Genomic DNA, 19051 nt, shown 5'->3' on the forward strand with positions numbered 1-19051 from the left:
AAATAAGGAATTGAAGGCAGATGTACTGGGCCACCCTAGAGCACTTCTGTACATATAGAAAGGCATTGAGCCCAACCATTTCTCCCACTGATAGATCACCCTCAGCTGCTCAGGAGGAGAGATCTGATTGAACTCCTAAGATCTTGGACAGCAATCTACTTCTGGATTTGGATGTAAACACCACTCTCATGGATGTCAGTTTTCTATGTAGATCTCTTTTTGCCGGTGGGCTTAGTAAGAAATCTCTGTTCTGAAAGTACTGATGAAAAGAGATTCAACTCCCTAGGATGTGCTACTACTACTACTACTATTTAACATTTCTACAGCACTACCAGGGTTACGCAGCGCTGTACTATCTAACAAAGAAGGACAGTCCCTGCTCAAAGGAGCTTACAATCTAAAGGACAAAAAGTGCAGTAAATCAAACTGGGGGCAGTCTAGATTTCTTGGATAGAGGTACAATGGTTCGGTGCCGAAAGCGACATTGAAGAGGTGGGCTTTGAGCAAGGATTTGAAGGTGGGCAGGGAGGGGGCTTGGCGTATGGGCTGAGGGAGTTTATTCCAAGCATAGGGTGAGGCGAGGCAGAAAGGGCAGAGCCTGGAGTTGGCGGTGGTGGAGAAGGGTATTGACAGGAGGGATTTGTCCTGTGAGCGGAAGTTACAGGTAGGGGCGTAAGGGGAGATGAGGGTAGAGAGAGAGGTAATGAGGGGCTGCAGATTGAGTGCATTTGTAGGTTAGTAGGAGAAGCTTGAACTGTATGCGGTACCTGATCGGAAGCCAGTGAAGTGACTTGAGGAGAGGGGTGATATGAGCATATCGGTCTAGGTGGAAGATAAGACGGGCAGCAGAGTTCTGAACGGATTGAAGGGGGGATAGATGGTTAAGTGGGAGGCCAGTGAGGAGTAGGTTACAGTAGTCAAGGCGAGAGGTGATGAGAGAGTGGATGAGAGTTCGGGTGGTGTGCTCGGAGAGGAAGGGGCGAATTTTGCTGATGTTATAGAGAAAGAAGTGACAGGTCTTGGCTGTCTGCTGGATATGGGCAGAGAAGAAGAGGGAGGAGTCGAAGATGACTCCGAGGTTGCAGGCAGATGAGACAGGGAGGATGAGGGTGTTGTCGACTGAAATAGAGAATGGAGGGAGAGGAGAAGTGGGTTTGGGTGGAAAGACAATGAGCTCGGTCTTGGCCATGTTCAGTTTCAGGTGGCGGCTGGACATCAAGGCAGCAATGTCGGATAAGCAGGCCGATACTTTGGCCTGGGTTTCTGCAGTGATGTCTGGTGTGGAGAGATAAAGCTGGGTGTCATCAGCATAAAGATGATATTGGAAACCATGAGATGAGATCAGCGAGCCCAGGGAAGAGGTGTAGATTGAAAAAAGGGATAAGACCGAGGGATAAGATCATATCCTGACAAAATAAGTTCCTGCAATAGCGTAATCCAGCTTCTTCCATCTGTGCTCTCAGTCCTGCAAAGTATCGCGTGGACCAAGACTAATAGACCTTCAAAAGACTGAGAGGGATGATGTGGTCCTGCACCCCATATTTTATACACATCTCCTTCCACATCTTCCGCAGCGGGGTCGTAAAGACATGTGGACTGACCACCGCTGCTGATTTTAATACCTGCGATTCCCCTGGTCCTTCCACCTCAAATATAGAGAAGGGGTTCAAATAGGCTTTCTCTATAGCCACCCACTGTACTCAGGGGGGGGGGGGAGTCTTCCTTATAGTTATCCCTTATGGCTTTTAACACAGCTGCCTGATAATATGACTTCAAATTTGGAGCCCCTACCCCCCTTCTTCCTTCGGGAGCATTAAAAGCCTTCCCTCTCAGTCCCCACATTGCCTCCCATTTACGAAAATATTTGGTGGGGACAGTAATAGGCAGCTGCGCAAATAGAAACAAAAGTTTTGGAAGAATCATCATGTGAAGGGTTGCCACCCTACTCCACTGTCAGTGTCAATGACTTCCAGCTCTCTAGATCTTGTTGAACTTGGCCTGTAAGTTTGTCGTATTTTAGACAGAAGAGATCCGCAGTTTTGTTGGAGAGGACAAGGCCCAAATACCTGAAATCCTTATTTGAAACCTTAAAGGGCAAGTCCTCAAAATCTGAGGGGGAGACAACAAACAGAAAGGTTTCTGTTTTATCTATATTAGTTTTAAATCCCGATATAGCTCCAAACCGAGTTGGTTCATGGAGCAAAAGTGGCAAAGAGGCCTTGCAAAAAATAGTAGTGTGTCATCCACACACAATAAGATTTTGTGGCTAGTGTTAGATTTCTACAGGGGTAATACCTGGATGTTGTCGAATACTGGCCGCAAATGGCTCCAGGGCAATAGCAAATAACAACAGGGACATTGGGCACCCTTGTCTAGTTCCTCTCCCCAAGAGAAACTCGGCTGATCTGATCCCATTCACCCTGGCAGTGTGTTGTAACAGTATCCCCCTCATGTATGCTTCACCTGCATCTCAAAGTATCCCCAGGCTAACCTCACCTGTGTCATTCAACTTCAAATATTCTGCCCATTTTTGCTTCATTAGTTCTTTCATTGTATGTTTTCTCATGAGGGCCACATTGGCCCTCCATTGTTTCTCAGAAGTTGTGCGTGGTCGTACACCACTTTTCCAGTAACTGGGGCATGGTCAGATATGCTGATTGTGTGGATAGTAACGTCTCTTCACATGGCATCTGTCCACCCACCAGTAGTCCAACACAGAATATGACATGTGCCTACCTGAGTAGCAAGTATATTGATGCTCCATGGGATTATGCACCCTCCATACATCTTCCAAGGGACTGTTCTGCAATTACCTTTTGAGGAGAGCACTTTCTCTAATCTCTTTTCTAGTATGAGTGTGTGTTCTATCCTGCTTACCTAACGCAATAAGTGATAAGTTTTGGAAAGAGGACTTTGGGCCATTTGGGGTGTGCACATTCAGCAACGTAAATTCCCATCTATTTATCCTCCCTGATACCCAGACGTACTGGCCCAGTTCATCTCTCCCAGAGACATATTCAATAACTGGCACATTTTTATGAACAAGTATAACCACCCCTTTAGATCTAGACCACCCTGAAGAAAAATGTCTTCGACCATGGTCCCCCCTTGTTTCAACATTTCCTTAGAGCCCAGTTTTACCTCCTGAAGTAGTGCAATGTCCACATAGAGAGCTTTTAACTATTTGAGAATATGTTTCATTCCAGGTAGTTAACTTAAGTTCCTTGCTCATAATCAAAAATTTTTTCCTCGTCCTCGAATACTGAGCTTTCCCACTCCCCACCTGAACATATCCCTGACACCAAGAACCCCCCCACCCAAATCTCTGCCCTCCTTCCACCTGCTCCCTTCCCTCCCCCGCCCTCTGATAGTACACAGCGCCCCCCGTTCTTCCCACGTCTGCCAACCTGCTTCCCCACCACAGTCCCCACCAGTCACATCCACTATCAGTGGACCACACAACGTAAATCACTCCATCGTTGCCGCATATCACTACTTGCACCTCTAGTTCCTCCAGTCTCATTGTCAATTCTTACAAGTTTATATTTTCAGAGCCAGTACTAAAATAGTGCCCCAGCGGTTTATGTCTCAGGTGTAGGCAAACTCTCCAGTCTCACTCCAGCCACAGAGGGTTCCTCTTCTGGCGTGCTATCTCCTTCCTGCTGTGCTGAGAATCATTATCTCCTGATTCCTCTGAAAGCATGTCAAGAACGCTTTTTAAATTTGTGTCAGTATTTTTTTTTTCTCGCTAAGGCTGTAAGTCTGGCCTTTTGCAGAAGTTGAGCAGACTTAGACTTAACTTTAGGGGAAAGCTTATCCCCCTTGCCAGAAGGGGAGGTTTGCAGCTCCCTTCTTTGTTTGATGGTTTGTGGAGCCATTAGAGGTTTATCCTGCATGTTTGTTGCAAAGTCTAGGGATTTTAGAAAGCTGTCAATTTCCTTAGGCGAGTCAAAGAACCGCTTCTTTCCATCCTAGAAGATCACCAATTTCACCGGGTGCCATATATCCGCCTGCAGCCTCTAGCCAGTAATGCTTGCTTATAGTTCCAAAGTTCTTTTCTTCTTGTCATCATTTCCATGCTAAGATCTGGAAAGATTTTTAAAGACCAATTCTCATACTCACATAGTTTTTGTTTCCTGGCCGTACGCAAAATATACTCTACCTCTTGGTATCGCAAAAGTTTAACAATGAGGCCCTGGGGGTGGTGGGGAATTGGACGGCACTCCCAGTGTGCCTGCTCAACCTCGAACACTGGCTGGGACGGGGACTTAGGAAAACAGACGACCAACACCTTCTGAATAAATTCTATTGGGCTGGGACCCTCCATACCTTCTCGAATACCATAAATGTGCACATGTGATCTGTGTTGCCTGTTCTCCATGTCCTCAGTTTTTTCCATTAGTGCTTACACTTATTTGGTAGTCAATGCCACTATTTCTGCGCCTTTTTCTTGTTACATCTCAAGGTCGTGCAAGTGCCATTCCAACATATCCACTGGATCCGACAATTCTGCGAAGTCCTGCACCCCATTTCTGTAATTTCAGACTTTGCAGAATGCAACTCCTGAAGAACCAGGGTAAGTGAGTCATCAGAATTCGGTAGTCGGGTGCGTGGAGGCAAGGATATCTCCCCTGAACCAGCACTTACGGTCGGCTGCTGAAGTGGCCTTTTGTGAATATAGTTCTGTAATGGCAGGAGTACCTTTTTCCTTTGAGAATTCTGGGCATTTTTAAGTCTTCAGCAGTCACTAGCCCTGCCAATTTTACCATAAATCAAACAGCGCAGCAGTGTTTTTTTCACGGGGATAAGTTAGGGGAGACGCAGTGCACCTTTACATGGGTCCGCCTAGCATGGTGGCTCCACCGGAACTCTGCCTCAAAGTTTTAAAGTGACAGTGCACTATGGCAGTGTCCACAATGGGCACCGTGGACAATGTCATCCCCCCCACCCCATGTGAGAATGTTATGCCTGCTTGTCCTTAGAGAACATTCTCCTTCTCCTCCCCCACCTTACCTTTTTTTTTTTTTTTTTTACTTGGCAGTTTCTTCTGTTCTTTTGGCTTCTAGCTTTGGCACTAGGATTTCACAACTACCTGCAAAAACTGTCCCCTACTTTATATCCTCTCTCATCTTGCTTTAGTCTAGATACTGCTATGACAGTCTCCTTCCAGAGACCCTAAACCAGAGCACTTGCTGGAACTATGCAATCCTGGGCTCTTAATCCAGCCACTAGGGGTCACCATTTAAATATGACAAACTCCCCTCCCTCCCCGCTAGTGTCTGTGGTGTTGCTTCTGGAGCATCCCCAGCTGACCTGGGTAGCAAAAAGAACTGAGCTGGAAATCGAGCTTCTACATCACAGTGCACTGCACTGCCACTGAACCATGGGGATGGCCCAGTCCAAAGCCCTTCTGTATGATTGGGAAATATAGCACTCCACCTAATAGAACTGCAGTTAATGCCAAGTATCTACTGTCTAAAATAAAAAGAAAAGGTAAAAGTAATTAGTGTAGCAGCTTACTCTGTCAGTCTCTGGATGGTTTAAAAGAAGTTGCACTATTTCAGAATGTCCTCCTCCAGCAGCAAAATGAAGGGGAGAGCTGAGCTGTCCATTCAAAAGATTTGGATTACACTTCCCTTTCTCCAACAACATTCGAGTGGCTTCAACTTTTCCATACCTATAAAAGAGAATCCCCAACAAACAATTATCTTTAAGCAAGACCACCAAATCCAATTACGATCTGCAACAGGAAAGACACTCTGACATGTGTAGAAAACATAAGGAGGGATGAAGTGAAGCTTTAGGAATGGTCTAGAATTTGAAAACTAAGTTTTAATGGTAAAAAAATGCAGAGTTATGCATTAGGGTTGTAAAAACCCCAAAGAATGGCGCACATAAAAACAGGGATCTGGGAATGACTGTATCTGATGATCTTAAAGTACTCAAATACATGGATAAAGTTATGGAAAAAAACAAGGATGCCTGGGTGTGTGAGGAAAGGAATGACCAGCAGGAAGAAAAATGTGATATTGCCTATTATAAAGGTCCTGGTGAGACCTCATTTCAAGCATTATGGGCTAGATTCAGTAAAAGGCGCTCAAAATTCAGCACTGAAAAAATCCATGCTGAATGGTATTCAGAGCCGGTGGTGGGAGGCGGGGCTGGTGGTTGGGAGGCGGGGATAGCACTGGGCAGACTTATACGGTTTGTGCCAGAGCCGGTGGTTGGGAGGCGGGGATAGTGCTGGGCAGACTTATACGGTCTGTGCCCTGAAAAAGACAAGTACAAATCAAAGTAAGGTATACACAAAAAGTGGCACATATGAGTTTATCTTGTTGGGCAGACTGGATGGACCGTGCTGGTCTTTTTCTGCCGTCATCTACTATGTTACTATAAGGGGTGTTCTGAGATCAGTGCCCTTTATAGAAAAGTGCTTAGTGTAAATTCTAGCATGCAATTTGGACATGGATCTGCACTATTCTATAACACTGCACACATTTTAAGGGAACGTCCCTGACCTGCCCATGCCCTTCCCATGATACAGCAAAGAGAGGGAGCAAAGTGCACAGTAAAGTTCAAAACAGCAAAAGAAAACATCAAGAGCCTTCAGAGTAGGGACACAAATGCTTTAATCATACTCCGTTGGAGAACAATCTTCAAAGATGACCCGACACTGGCCGTGTTCCGGCGCACAGCGCTTGCGTCAGGGGTCACAGAATTAGTGGGAGCAATATTCAGTAGCAAAATTTGCTCAACAAGAGTTGTAGAAGGTATATACAGCGGCAGTATATGCTCCTCTGCACATATATTCAAACAGAAACGCACTCCCTCAATGTTTAACTCATTGGACCCTAACATTGAGGGAGTGCGTTTGTTTGAATATAAGTGCAGAGGAACATATACTGCCGCTGTATATACCTTCTACAACTCTTGTTGAGCAAATTTTGCTACTGAATATTGCTCCCGCTAATTCTGTGACCCCTGATGCAGGCGCTGCCCCACGAAACACGGCCCGTGTCGGGTCATCTTTGAAGATTGCTCTCCAACTGAATATGATTAAAGCATTTGTGTCCTAACTTTGAAGGCTCTTGGTGCTTTCTTTTGCTGTTTTGGCATGCCCTTTCCATGACCACGTCCCCTTTGCAGATCCATGCGGACACACTTAGGTGCTAGTCTATAAATGGGCACAGAGGTGTTTTTCATGTGGATCTGCCATTTCTGCCCCATTTCAGTGCCTTGCACCCGTTAGAACGCTTTTCTGTGCCAAGCAGCGCCTAACATTTGGCGCCATATACAGAATTCCCTAGTATATGTAACTCAGGAGACCGCATCTTCAGAAGGATATAAACTCAATGAAGTGGTGTTTGACATAAAGCATATGATTACAGATTTGAGATCTAAATCCTGGAGGAAAGGCTGAATATGGAATATATGACAGAGACATTTAAATACCTCCAGGGTATAAATACAGAGGTGACAGGCTTTTTTCAAATGAAAGGAGGCTCTGAAACAAGGGATTACTGGATGAGGGTGAAAAGAGGGTAGACTCAGGAGTAATCTAAGGAAGCATTTCTTTACAGGAAGGGTGTCACGATTGTGACTGTTTTCTTGGTCTGTGTGCGCCTCGCCCTCTGGTGGCCAGTACCGGTGACTGCTTTAGACTATCTGTTGCTGTTTTCCAAACATGTTCCAGAGGCCAGTCCGGTCCCGATTTTCCGGTCTGCCAGACTTGCTTGGCTTGTTTGTACCTAAGCAGCACCCTTACTTGCCTTGAGATTCCTGCAGCTGAGCCTCAGCTGGTGATGGTCTTTTTAAGCGCCTGTGGGCTTTGCTGCTTGGCCTTTGCAACACCAAAGGTCCAGGTTAGTGTGTGTGCAGTTAAGCACTTCTGCCTTGCTTTACCCTTTTGGCTTCCCTGCTTTACCCTTTTGGTGCTGATAGGAGCACTTCTGCCTTGGGGTGCTGTTAGGAGCACGTCTGCCTTGCTTTTTACCCTTTTGGCTTCCCTGCTTTACCCTTTTGGTGCTGATAGGAGCACTTCTGCCTTGGGGTGCTGTTAGGAGCACGTCTGCCTTGCTTTTTACCCTTTTGGCTTCCCTGCTTTACCCTTTTGGTGCAGATAGGAGCACTTCTGCCTTGGTGTGCTGTTAGAAGCACTTCTGCCTTGCTTTACCCCTTTAGCTTCCCTGCTTTACCCTTTTGGTGCTGATAGGAGTACTTCTGCCTTGCTTGTTTCTGTACCTTGTATCCTGTGTGAGAACCCTGAGTCCCAACCCCCTTTCAGTCAAGCTTGTTTAGAATCCTGTTGGTCCAGTCTGTCTGCAAACTCAGTCCAGTAAGTCCTGCCGGCCACCTGCACCTGGGGGCTCAACCCCTGGGGAATGGTGGTCAAGCGCAGGTGAAGACCGGTTGCTCTGTCCTGCTTATCCCCTGCTTCCTTACTGCTTTAGTTCCAGTCCTATGGTTCCAGTTCGGTTGTTCCAGCTTTGCATGTCTACTGCTTCTCCTGCCTTGCTTGTTTACCCAGTCCTGGTTGGGGGTCTTGCCTACTGCTGCCGCTTGGCAGCAGTGGTCCATGGGGTCACGTGGGTCCAGTGTCCGAGAGCCTGAGACCACGACAAAGGGAATGAAAAGGGGGCAGACTCAGGAGTAATCTAAGGAAGCATTTCTTTACAGGAAGGGAATGGAATAGCCTGCTAGTGGAGGTGGAGGAGGACAATATCAGAATTTAAGAAAGAATGAAACAGGCACTAAGGAGCACTGAATAACAAGAAGAGAATGCAGAGCCACGCACTTGGTGTGGAAAGCAGAATGACTAGGCATATGGACTTTATCTACCAATGATTTCTGTTTCTGTATAAACAAACCCCATCCAAAATAAGTCTTTATTAGAATTTGTATGAAGGTCAGTAAATACCAAGAACCTCCTCTAATTATAACCTAGAACATCATGATATTTTGTCCATTGCTTCTTACTGATAAAGCGAATGCTACATACCTGTAGAAGGTATTCTCCGAGGACAGCAGGCTGATTGTTCTCACTGATGGGTGACGTCCACGGCAGCCCCTCCAATCGGAAACTTCTCTAGCAAAGTCCTTTGCTAGTCCTCGCGCGCCCGCGCGCACCGCGCATGCGCGGCCGTCTTCCCGCCCGAAACCGGCTCGAGCCGGCCAGTCCAGTATGTAGCAAGACAATACACTTCAAGGGAAGACACAACTCCAACGGGGAGGCGGGCGGGTTTGTGAGAACAATCAGCCTGCTGTCCTCGGAGAATACCTTCTACAGGTATGTAGCATTCGCTTTCTCCGAGGACAAGCAGGCTGCTTGTTCTCACTGATGGGGTATCCCTAGCCCCCAGGCTCACTCAAAACAACAACCATGGTCAATTGGGCCTCGCAACGGCGAGGACATACTGAGATTGACCTAAAAAATTTACCAACTAACTGAGAGTGCAGCCTGGAACAGAACAAACAGGGCCCTCGGGGGGTGGAGTTGGATCCTAAAGCCCAAACAGGTTCTGAAGAACTGACTGCCCGAACCGACTGTCGCGTCGGGTATCCTGCTGCAGGCAGTAATGAGATGTGAATGTGTGGACAGATGACCACGTCGCAGCTTTGCAAATTTCTTCAATGGAGGCTGACTTCAAGTGGGCTACCGACGCAGCCATGGCTCTAACATTATGAGCCGTGACATGACCCTCAAGAGCCAGCCCCGCCTGGGCGTAAGTGAAGGAAATGCAATCTGCTAGCCAATTGGATATGGTGTGTTTCCCTACAGCCACTCCCCTCCTATTGGGATCAAAAGAAACAAACAATTGGGCGGACTGTCTGTGGGGCTGTGTCCGCTCCAGGTAGAAGGCCAATGCTCTCTTGCAGTCCAATGTGTGCCGCTGACGTTCAGCAGGGCAGGAATGAGGACGGGGAAAGAATGTTGGCAAGACAATTGACTGGTTCAGATGGAACTCCGACACGACCTTTGGCAAGAACTTAGGGTGAGTGCGGAGGACTACTCTGTTATGATGAAATTTGGTGTAAGGGGCCTGGGCTACCAGGGCCTGAAGCTCACTGACTCTACGAGCTGAAGTAACTGCCACCAAGAAAATGACCTTCCAGGTCAAGTACTTCAGATGGCAGGAATTCAGTGGCTCAAAAGGAGGTTTCATCAGCTGGGTGAGAACGACATTGAGATCCCATGACACTGTAGGAGGCTTGACAAGGGGCTTTGACAAAAGCAAACCTCTCATGAAGCGAACAACTAAAGGCTGTCCTGAGATCGGCTTACCTTCCACATGGTAATGGTATGCACTGATTGCGCTAAGGTGAACTCTTACAGAGTTGGTCTTGAGACCAGACTCAGACAAGTGCAGAAGGTATTCAAGCAGGGTCTGTGTAGGACAAGAGCGAGGAGCTAGGGCCTTGCTGTCACACCAGACGGCAAACCTCCTCCACAGAAAGAAGTAACTCCTCTTAGTGGAATCTTTCCTGGAAGCAAGCAAGACGCAGGAGACACCCTCTGACAGACCCAAAGAGGCAAAGTCTACGCTCTCAACATCCAGGCCGAGAGAGCCAGGGACCGGAGGCTGGGATGCAGAAGAGCCCCTTCGTCCTGCGTGATGAGGGTCGGAAAACACTCCAATCTCCACGGTTCTTCGGAGGATAACTCCAGAAGAAGAGGGAACCAGATCTGACGCGGCCAAAAAGGAGCAATCAGAATCATGGTGCCTCGGTCTTGCTTGAGTTTCAACAAAGTCTTCCCCACCAGAGGAATGGGAGGATAAGCATACAGCAGGCCCTCCCCCCAATCCAGGAGGAAGGCATCCGATGCCAGTCTGCCGGGGGCCTGAAGCCTGGAACAGAACTGAGGGACTTTGTGGTTCACTCGAGATGCGAAGAGATCCACCAAGGGGGTGCCCCACGCTTGGAAGATCTGGCGCACCACTCTGGAGTTGAGCGACCACTCGTAAGGTTGCATAATCCGGCTCAGTCTGTCGGCCAGACTGTTGTTTACGCCTGCCAGATATGTGGCTTGGAGCACCATGCCGAGACGGCGAGCCCAGAGCCACATACTGACGGCTTCCTGACACAGGGGGCGAGATCCGGTGCCCCCCTGCTTGTTGACATAGTACATGGCAACCTGGTTGTCTGTCTGAATTTGGATAATTTGATGGGACAGCCGATCTCTGAAAGCCTTCAGAGCGTTCCAGATCGCTCGCAACTCCAGGAGATTGATCTGTAGACCACGTTCCTGGAGGGACCAGCTTCCTTGGGTGTGAAGCCCATCGACATGAGCTCCCCATCCCAGGAGAGACGCATCCGTTGTCAGCACTTTTTGTGGCTGAGGAATTTGGAAAGGACGTCCCAGAGTCAAATTGGACCAGATTGTCCACCAATACAGGGATTCGAGAAAACTCGTGGACAGGTGGATCACGTCTTCTAGACCCCCAGCAGCCTGATACCACTGGGAGGCTAGGGTCCATTGAGCAGATCTCATGTGAAGACGGGCCATGGGAGTCACATGAACTGTGGAGGCCATGTGGCCCAGCAATCTCAACATCTGCCGAGCTGTGATCTGCTGGGACGCTCGCACCCGCGAGACGAGGGACAACAAGTTGTTGGCCCTCGTCTCTGGGAGATAGGCGCGAGCCGTCCGAGAATCCAGCAGAGCTCCTATGAATTCGAGTTTCTGCACTGGGAGAAGATGGAACTTTGGATAATTTATCACAAACCCCAGTAGCTCCAGGAGGCGAATAGTCATCTGCATGGACTGCAGGGCTCCTGCCTCGGATGTGTTCTTCACCAGCCAATCGTCGAGATATGGGAACACGTGCACCCCCAGCCTGCGAAGTGCCGCTGCTACCACAGCTAGGCACTTTGTGAACACCCTGGGCGCAGAGGCGAGCCCAAAGGGTAGCACACAGTACTGGAAGTGGCGTGTGCCCAACTGAAATCGCAGATACTGTCTGTGAGCTGGCAGTATCGGGATGTGTGTGTAGGCATCCTTCAAGTCCAGAGAGCATAGCCAATCGTTTTGCTGAATCATGGGGAGAAGGGTGCCCAGGGAAAGCATCCTGAACTTTTCTTTTACGAGATATTTGTTCAGGGCCCTTAGGTCTAGGATGGGACGCATCCCCCCTGTTTTCTTGGTCTGGACGCTGACGACGTCGATGCACTCGAAGATCCCGGTGCCGATGCCGACGAAGAGCCCGAGAACAACACGTTCCACTGGGCTAATCTCGCTACCTGAGTCCGCCTTTGAAGCAGGGAACACAGACTACAGTTCTGAGGGCGGTGCTCGGCCCCCAGACACTGAAGACACGACGAGTGTCTATCAGTGAGCGAGATTACCCGGGCGCACTGGGTGCACTTCTTGAAGCCGCTGGAAGGCTTCGATGTCATGGGCGGAAAAATCACGCCGGCGAAATCAAAATCCGAAATGACGGAAAAAGAGCACCAAAAAATTTAGAAGGGAGAAAATCTCGACCGAGGCCGAAAAGAGGCCTACCCCGACGACGAAAGAAAACTTATCGGGGGCAAAAAGCTGGAAGTACGGGAAGGGGTGGTCTGAAACCCGGGGGGGGGGTTTTTCGAAGCACTTCCCAACACTTTAAAGACTTTTTCCGAAGAAAAAACACGTCAAAAATAAATTTGGACGCGCGAGGTCGACTTTCCGGGGCTCGACACGGCGAAACACGACCGTACCGAGTGCGGAGAAAAGAAGACTGGCTGGCTCGAGCCGGTTTCGGGCGGGAAGACGGCCGCGCAGGCGCGCGAGGACTAGCAAAGGACTTTGCTAGAGAAGTTTCCGATTGGAGGGGCTGCCGTGGACGTCACCCATCAGTGAGAACAAGCAGCCTGCTTGTCCTCGGAGAAACATATGTTTCTCAGACCATATCTAGTTATTCCCTTCCAATACTTCTAGTTATTCCCTTCCAATATATCAAGCCAAGTAAGCATTTATATACGCTCTTGGGAATGGGAGCTACAATATGGTTCTATAACTACTAGTTAGAAATCTCATCTAGCAGTGTAAAACAGAAACAGTAGTCAAAAGCAAGCACATACAAAACTTATCAGACTATGCAGGAGAGCTGATTCTGCCTCTTTAAAAATACTCCCATCAGAATGCATTATAAATTTGTCTTTAATTTAGCTAATTACATAATTGGTCATTTCGTGTCATGAGCTGGTATCTTCTAATGCTGAATAAGAAAGGAAAATGGAAAAACACTTAGCAGCAGCAGTTTGGCAGCACAGGTACAGAGTGGGCTCACGGATAAAAGGTTCTTCCTTTCTTTAAAGTACTCACCAGCATGCATAATGGATAGGTGCCCAGTGATCATTATCCAGTTGATTGACTGAAAACTTGTCATCCAGGAGTTGGCTTAATAAATCAGAATCTCCTTCACATGCGCTGCGATGAAGGGGGAAGTCATCAACCCACTGACGTTCCCTAGTAAATGAAGCACAGCAATACAACTTTTAAGGGTTTAGCATTTAAACATAAAAAAACCTTAACAGAAAACAAATACTTGTGTCCTCATAAAATGAGCATTTTAACTACAAATGAACATTAAGAACTTATGGGGCCTTGTAGGCTCAATGCATGTGCAATGTGCACCAAAACGAGACTACCATCAGGCTAGCATGCCCCCCTGGTGGTAATTTTGGATTTGCTGCACACCCATACTGCCGGGACAAATTATTTTTTTATTTCCTGCTGCATGTGGCATTTCTGACATTATTTGGTAGTTGGCGCTTGTCGACTGGTCACCGTGTGTGTAGCGCATGAGCCCTTACTGCTAGATTAATGGGTGGCGTTAAGGGCTCAGGCTGTAAATAGGTGTACGCTGGTTTCAATTTTACCACAGGCCCTTTTTCCGGTCCATTGTAAACAAGCCCTTTTTTCCAGACACGGTAAAAACTGGTCTAACGCGTGCCAAAAACATGCATCTACACTATTGCAGGCCACTTTTTGCAAAGGCTTTGTAAAAGGACTCTTAATATTCTTCCCTGTTACCTGAGAGGATCGCTATATTCGTGGCTATGTAACACCTGTTTGTATGAGACAACTCAAATTTACACTTTTAAAAATAAGGCTATGGCTATTTTTATCGCACAGATGTCAGTGATGCCAAAAAAAGTACCATGATTTCAATAATTGTTGCACAAGATGAATTGTAGATGTACTACATTTTGATGTTTTAAGCACACACTAAGAGGTTTATGTACTGAAGGCCCTTCCCTATTTTCTGTCTATGGCAAAAACAGGTCTTCCTAACTGAGTTGGATGTTGTTTCTAGCCTCCTTGCTGAGCTGTTTGCAATAAAGAAAAACAGGCATATCCTGCTAGTGACCAGTAATAAAATCAAATACATCATAAAGCACCAATCATTAAATACATTAATGCCAGGGAGGTGCATGTAATCAAAACACAGAAAAGGCAATTTACATATGAATAAGATGGGCAGATACAAACATTCCAGTGCCAAAAATCACCCATTTACAGATGTGTATATGGACCAATAACATCTGCTGTATAGCCACACTCTAACAATGAAAAACTGAAGTCACAATAATCTTTTCTTCCCTTTCCTTGGTTTCTTAGTGGATTGCATAGCTGCCTGCACAAATAGATTTGAAACAACTGGCATAGAAACAGCTTAATAAATCTGCATGAGTAATCAAAGCATTACTGCACTATTTTATACTTACCTGGGGCTTGCTGCTAAAGTAATCCATGTTTACTACTTAAACCCCACCACTTTGAAAAAAGCTTTTGCACTTTTACACCAAGTACCTTTGGTATTATTTTTGAAGGCATCAAAAATTCTAACAATTAAAGTATCCAAGGCATATTTCTCCTCTGCATTTTGAAATTATGCAATTGTTTAATATAAGCAAAAACATTGTGTAAAGTATTGTTCTGCTTGAAACTATTCTTCCTTTTGCCTCGGAAAGAAAATGATGCTTGATATCAAAGCAATGCATTCTGATTCACTGGATACAAGAACCACCTCCCTCATTGATGTTATGGAGGAATCAAATGCACAATCTGTTACGGATGGAGCATATGTCAATTCAGAAAGCAGGAAAAAAAGAAAATGAATGGACCCACTTTTTGGGTTCAATGACATCTAGGTTTGAGAAGTGTGTTATTAAATACTCTGAGCAACTGAACTGTTGACAGGATAAATAGATGTATAGAAAGGATCTAGCTCTGGATCCTGACTCTAGACCCTCAGCTAGAATTCAGGGCTATTAACCCCAAATTGTGTATGAGCAAGAGGTTGGGGAGGGGGGGGGTGGAAGAAAGGGGACCGAAAACTAAAAGGCAGTGAAATATGTTTATTTTGATCCTGACCAATTGTCATCTTTTTTAACATCTAAGAGAGCTCCTAGTTAAGTAAAGTCGAATAGAAACTCGTCTGTATCTCAAAATTTGATTTATAAAGTTTATTACCTGTTTTCTCCTATTTAGGAATCTTGGACTCCTGTTGTGGACTTTAAATGAAGCTATAATACTTAATTTGTGTTATGAATAATATCTTTAGATTTAATTGTAATAGTGGATTTTTCTTTACAAGTTTACACTTGTTTACTATGTATAAAAACGATAAAATTAAAAAAAAAAAGAAAACTAAAAGGCAGGTGACATGTACATGTTTTAGAATTGTGTGATATCTTGTTGAAAGTTTGATAACTGTACTTATTTGAAGTTAATAAAGACAATTTTCTATAGAAAGAAAATGATCTGTTAATCCAGAAAGCTTCATCCCAGGTACTCTAAATGCTGCCTTTTCCATGTTCCCAGCTTCAGCTGGTCCAAAAATCAGGTATCAGGGTTATCTGCTTAGCCTGATAATAAGAAAGCATGCTGCTGTCAACATAAACATTTGTGCTTGGTGGCGAGGGGGTATAAATTATCAAGCCAGCCCTTGTAAGATCGATGTGGAACAGAAGAAGCAGATCTCCGTAAGGATATGTAATGTGTCACAAGACAGTGACGATGACTCAAAAGGTGAATGACACTCCAGATGAAGATAACTATTTATTGGATAGCAAACAAGACTCGACACAGCTGTGTTTTGGCCCACAAGGCCTGCATCAGGAGTCTATTACAAAACAATATATTTGGAAAGAATTATTTATTTATTTTTTATTATTTTGTAATAGACTCCTGATGCAGGCCTTGTGGGCCGAAATACAACTGTGTCGAGTCTTGTTTGCTATCCAATAAATAGTTACCTTCATCTGGAGCGTCGTTTACTTTTTGGGACCTCGTAAGATGACATGGAAACACAAGAGCATTCATTTAAATGAGTGATTCTCAAGTTTGCCTAGGAGAGCTGGCCATGCATATTCATTGAGGATATCCTGAAAACCTGACTGCCTGGTGTTTCTCCAGGACAGATTTGAGAAATCATGAAAATTATACTACATGAAAACAGAAAATCCCTGCCATTAGCAATTGCTAGTGAAGGCATGAATGTGATGAAAGTAGTACAGTACTTGTCTTCCATGACGCTGCTCATGCTTCGTTGCCACTTCTCTCGTTTTGGAATCTGGATCTTTGAATAATCTGGAGCTCCAAGACCAAAGTATGGATTTATCACTACTTTATCAACCTAAAAAAATTATTGGGAAAAAAATGATATAACAGATAGCATTATGACTTTTATTGGCCAGAAAAGGAGAACACAATGTGGTAAATGTTAGGCCAGTCAAAAAGGAGATGCCTGAAAATGAAAGCTGAATTACATGAAAAGTTGTTAATTCATCAGTACTGTGCATGAGAGTTACTAGCAGAATATTGATCATTCTTGGCTTGCAATTCACGGAAAAAATTATATATATATATATCATTTCTTTTACAAACTGTTTCAATGAAATGTAGTAAAAACCACCATCAGAGTAAGAAAGGTTAAAGCAGCAGACTGGGAACACAAAGGCCAGGGTTCAAATCCTGCTTCTCCCACTAACATTCCTGTGACCTTGGGCAAGTCATTTCATCCTCCACTGTTAGTTGTTTTTTAACTTAGATCGTGGGTCAATTATTTGATGAGGATCAGATAGAGTCTTTTGAGGTGTTGGTTGTTACCTATGGGGGTCTCCCAACACCATCTCTTTGCTTATCATCAGTTAGGGCACCTCCTTTCCAAGCATGATTTTAAGGAGCGTTTGATTCGAAAGAACACTGCCCTAGAGGATCTTTGTGAGAGAGTATGATAGGGTCCTAAAGGGCTTATCTCAGCAATTTATAAATATCTTAGGAAGTTGGCTCCCCAAGCTCTTACTCACCGTACTCGGTGGAAAGCAGATCTTGGAGTGATTTATGATGAGCAGGATTAGTCTAAGATGGAAGGGGCTCTAAATGTTCAGTAGTTGTTAATATGCAGGAGAGTAATGTTAAGGTTCTCTATCGCTGGTACTTGACGCTGGTGTGGCTGCAAAAATATTTTCCTGTAGAATCACCTCTTTGTTGGAGGAATTGTGGGGAATGTGGTACTATGGGGCACATTTGGTGGTCCTGTCTTAAAGCATGTGCCTACTGGAGAGTCATACAATTTAAACTAAAACTCAGACAGGCTGGAAGATTCCGTGGATCCAGGTGTGTTCCTTTTTGGCAAGCTGATACCAGATCTGACATTACGTCAAAATGCTGTGCATAACATTGTTTTGCCGCTGTGAAGGTGGTTTTGGCTAGAGCTTGAGAAACAGAAGGGGTGTCCTTATGCCAACAGTGGCTCAACAGATTACGGTTTGTTTATGATATGGACCTCTTGCTAGCACACCACAAGAAAGTTCTCCACAAGTGGGAAAAGATCTGGGGTCCTTTAGTTATGTAGCGATCTAATTGGTGTGCTTTTCGTTGAGTTTTGTTTTGGCTATGATCCTGTTCTTGTGGTTTGAGATTTAATTCCAGTTCATCAGATGCATGCGTTGTGGGGGAGGGGTTTTGGGTGGTGGTAGAGAGAGGTTTTATTCCTTTTTTTGTTTAGTGGGTTGTAAAATTCCTATAAAAATTAAAGTTGAAGAGCTCTGTACTTGGCTTTAAAGACAGATTGTGGGCTTTATTGTTTCATGTAACTTGTTTGCTTTTCAGTCTTTATTGTACTCTTTTTGGTTTCAATAAAAGATTTTCATAAAAAAAAAGAAACAACTTAGATCATAAACTTCCATGGGTACTAACTGTACCTGAATATGTGTCTTATCTTGAGGTAGGATTTCGAAAAGGCGAGTAATTAAACCTAAAATCCAAATCCAAGATAAGGCAAAAGGATATTTTGGTTAATGATACACAATAAAATGGAAGACTCTAGGAAATGAAAGGAGACGGTTACCCTACATAAAATTAAAATATTACATATGGGTTGTTTTTATTTTTTTTACTTATTTTATTCACTCACTGAAAAAGTATTATGGGTCTCTTTTACCAAACTGTACTAGCAATTCCCACCTGGCAATGCCGACAAAGCCCATTCAAAGTTGAATGGGCTTTGGTGGCATTGCTGTGCCTGGAATTGCTAGCGCAGTTTGGTAAAAGAGGCCCTAAATTCCTTGATTTACAAACTAGCATTCCCCCTCTTCACTTCCCTTCCCTCCCACCCCCTTCATAAGTACATAAGTAATGCCACACTGGGAAAAGACCAAGGGTCCATCGAGCCCAGCATCCTGTCCACGACAGCGGCCAATCCAGGCCAAGGGCACCTGGCAAGCTTCCCAAACGTACAAACATTCTATACATGTTATTCCTGGAATTGTGGATTTTTCCCAAGTTCATTTAGTAGTGGTTTATGGACTTGTCCTTTAGGAAACCGTCTAACCCCTTTTTAAACTCTCTGCTAAGTTAACCGCCTTCACCACGTTCTTCGGCAACAAATTCCAGTTACTGTTTTTATTTTTTGTCAAATTTTTATATGCATAGTCAAATAATACACTTGTACAGAACACTATCTTTAGTTATTTAATTAGAACAAAAGAAAAATATAAAAGAAAACCCTTCACATAAACTCAAAAGATTCCAGTCCACAAAACATATTGATCAAGGATC

At 45.1% G+C, this 19051-nt stretch overlaps 1 protein-coding gene across 1 annotated transcript in view; it reads right to left on the reverse strand.

The window, feature by feature from the left end:
- KRIT1 (KRIT1 ankyrin repeat containing) overlaps positions 1–19051 on the reverse strand; it is a 196413-nt gene that overhangs the window by 105413 nt on the left and 71949 nt on the right. Inside the window, 3 exon segments of the mRNA XM_030200232.1 lie at positions 5521–5677; positions 13307–13450; positions 16510–16625. Of these exon segments, the coding sequence (XP_030056092.1) occupies positions 5521–5677; positions 13307–13450; positions 16510–16625 (417 nt within the window).

Source organism: Microcaecilia unicolor, chromosome 1 (assembly GCF_901765095.1).
Source record: "Microcaecilia unicolor chromosome 1, aMicUni1.1, whole genome shotgun sequence".
NCBI classification, from domain to species: Eukaryota; Metazoa; Chordata; class Amphibia; order Gymnophiona; family Siphonopidae; genus Microcaecilia; species Microcaecilia unicolor.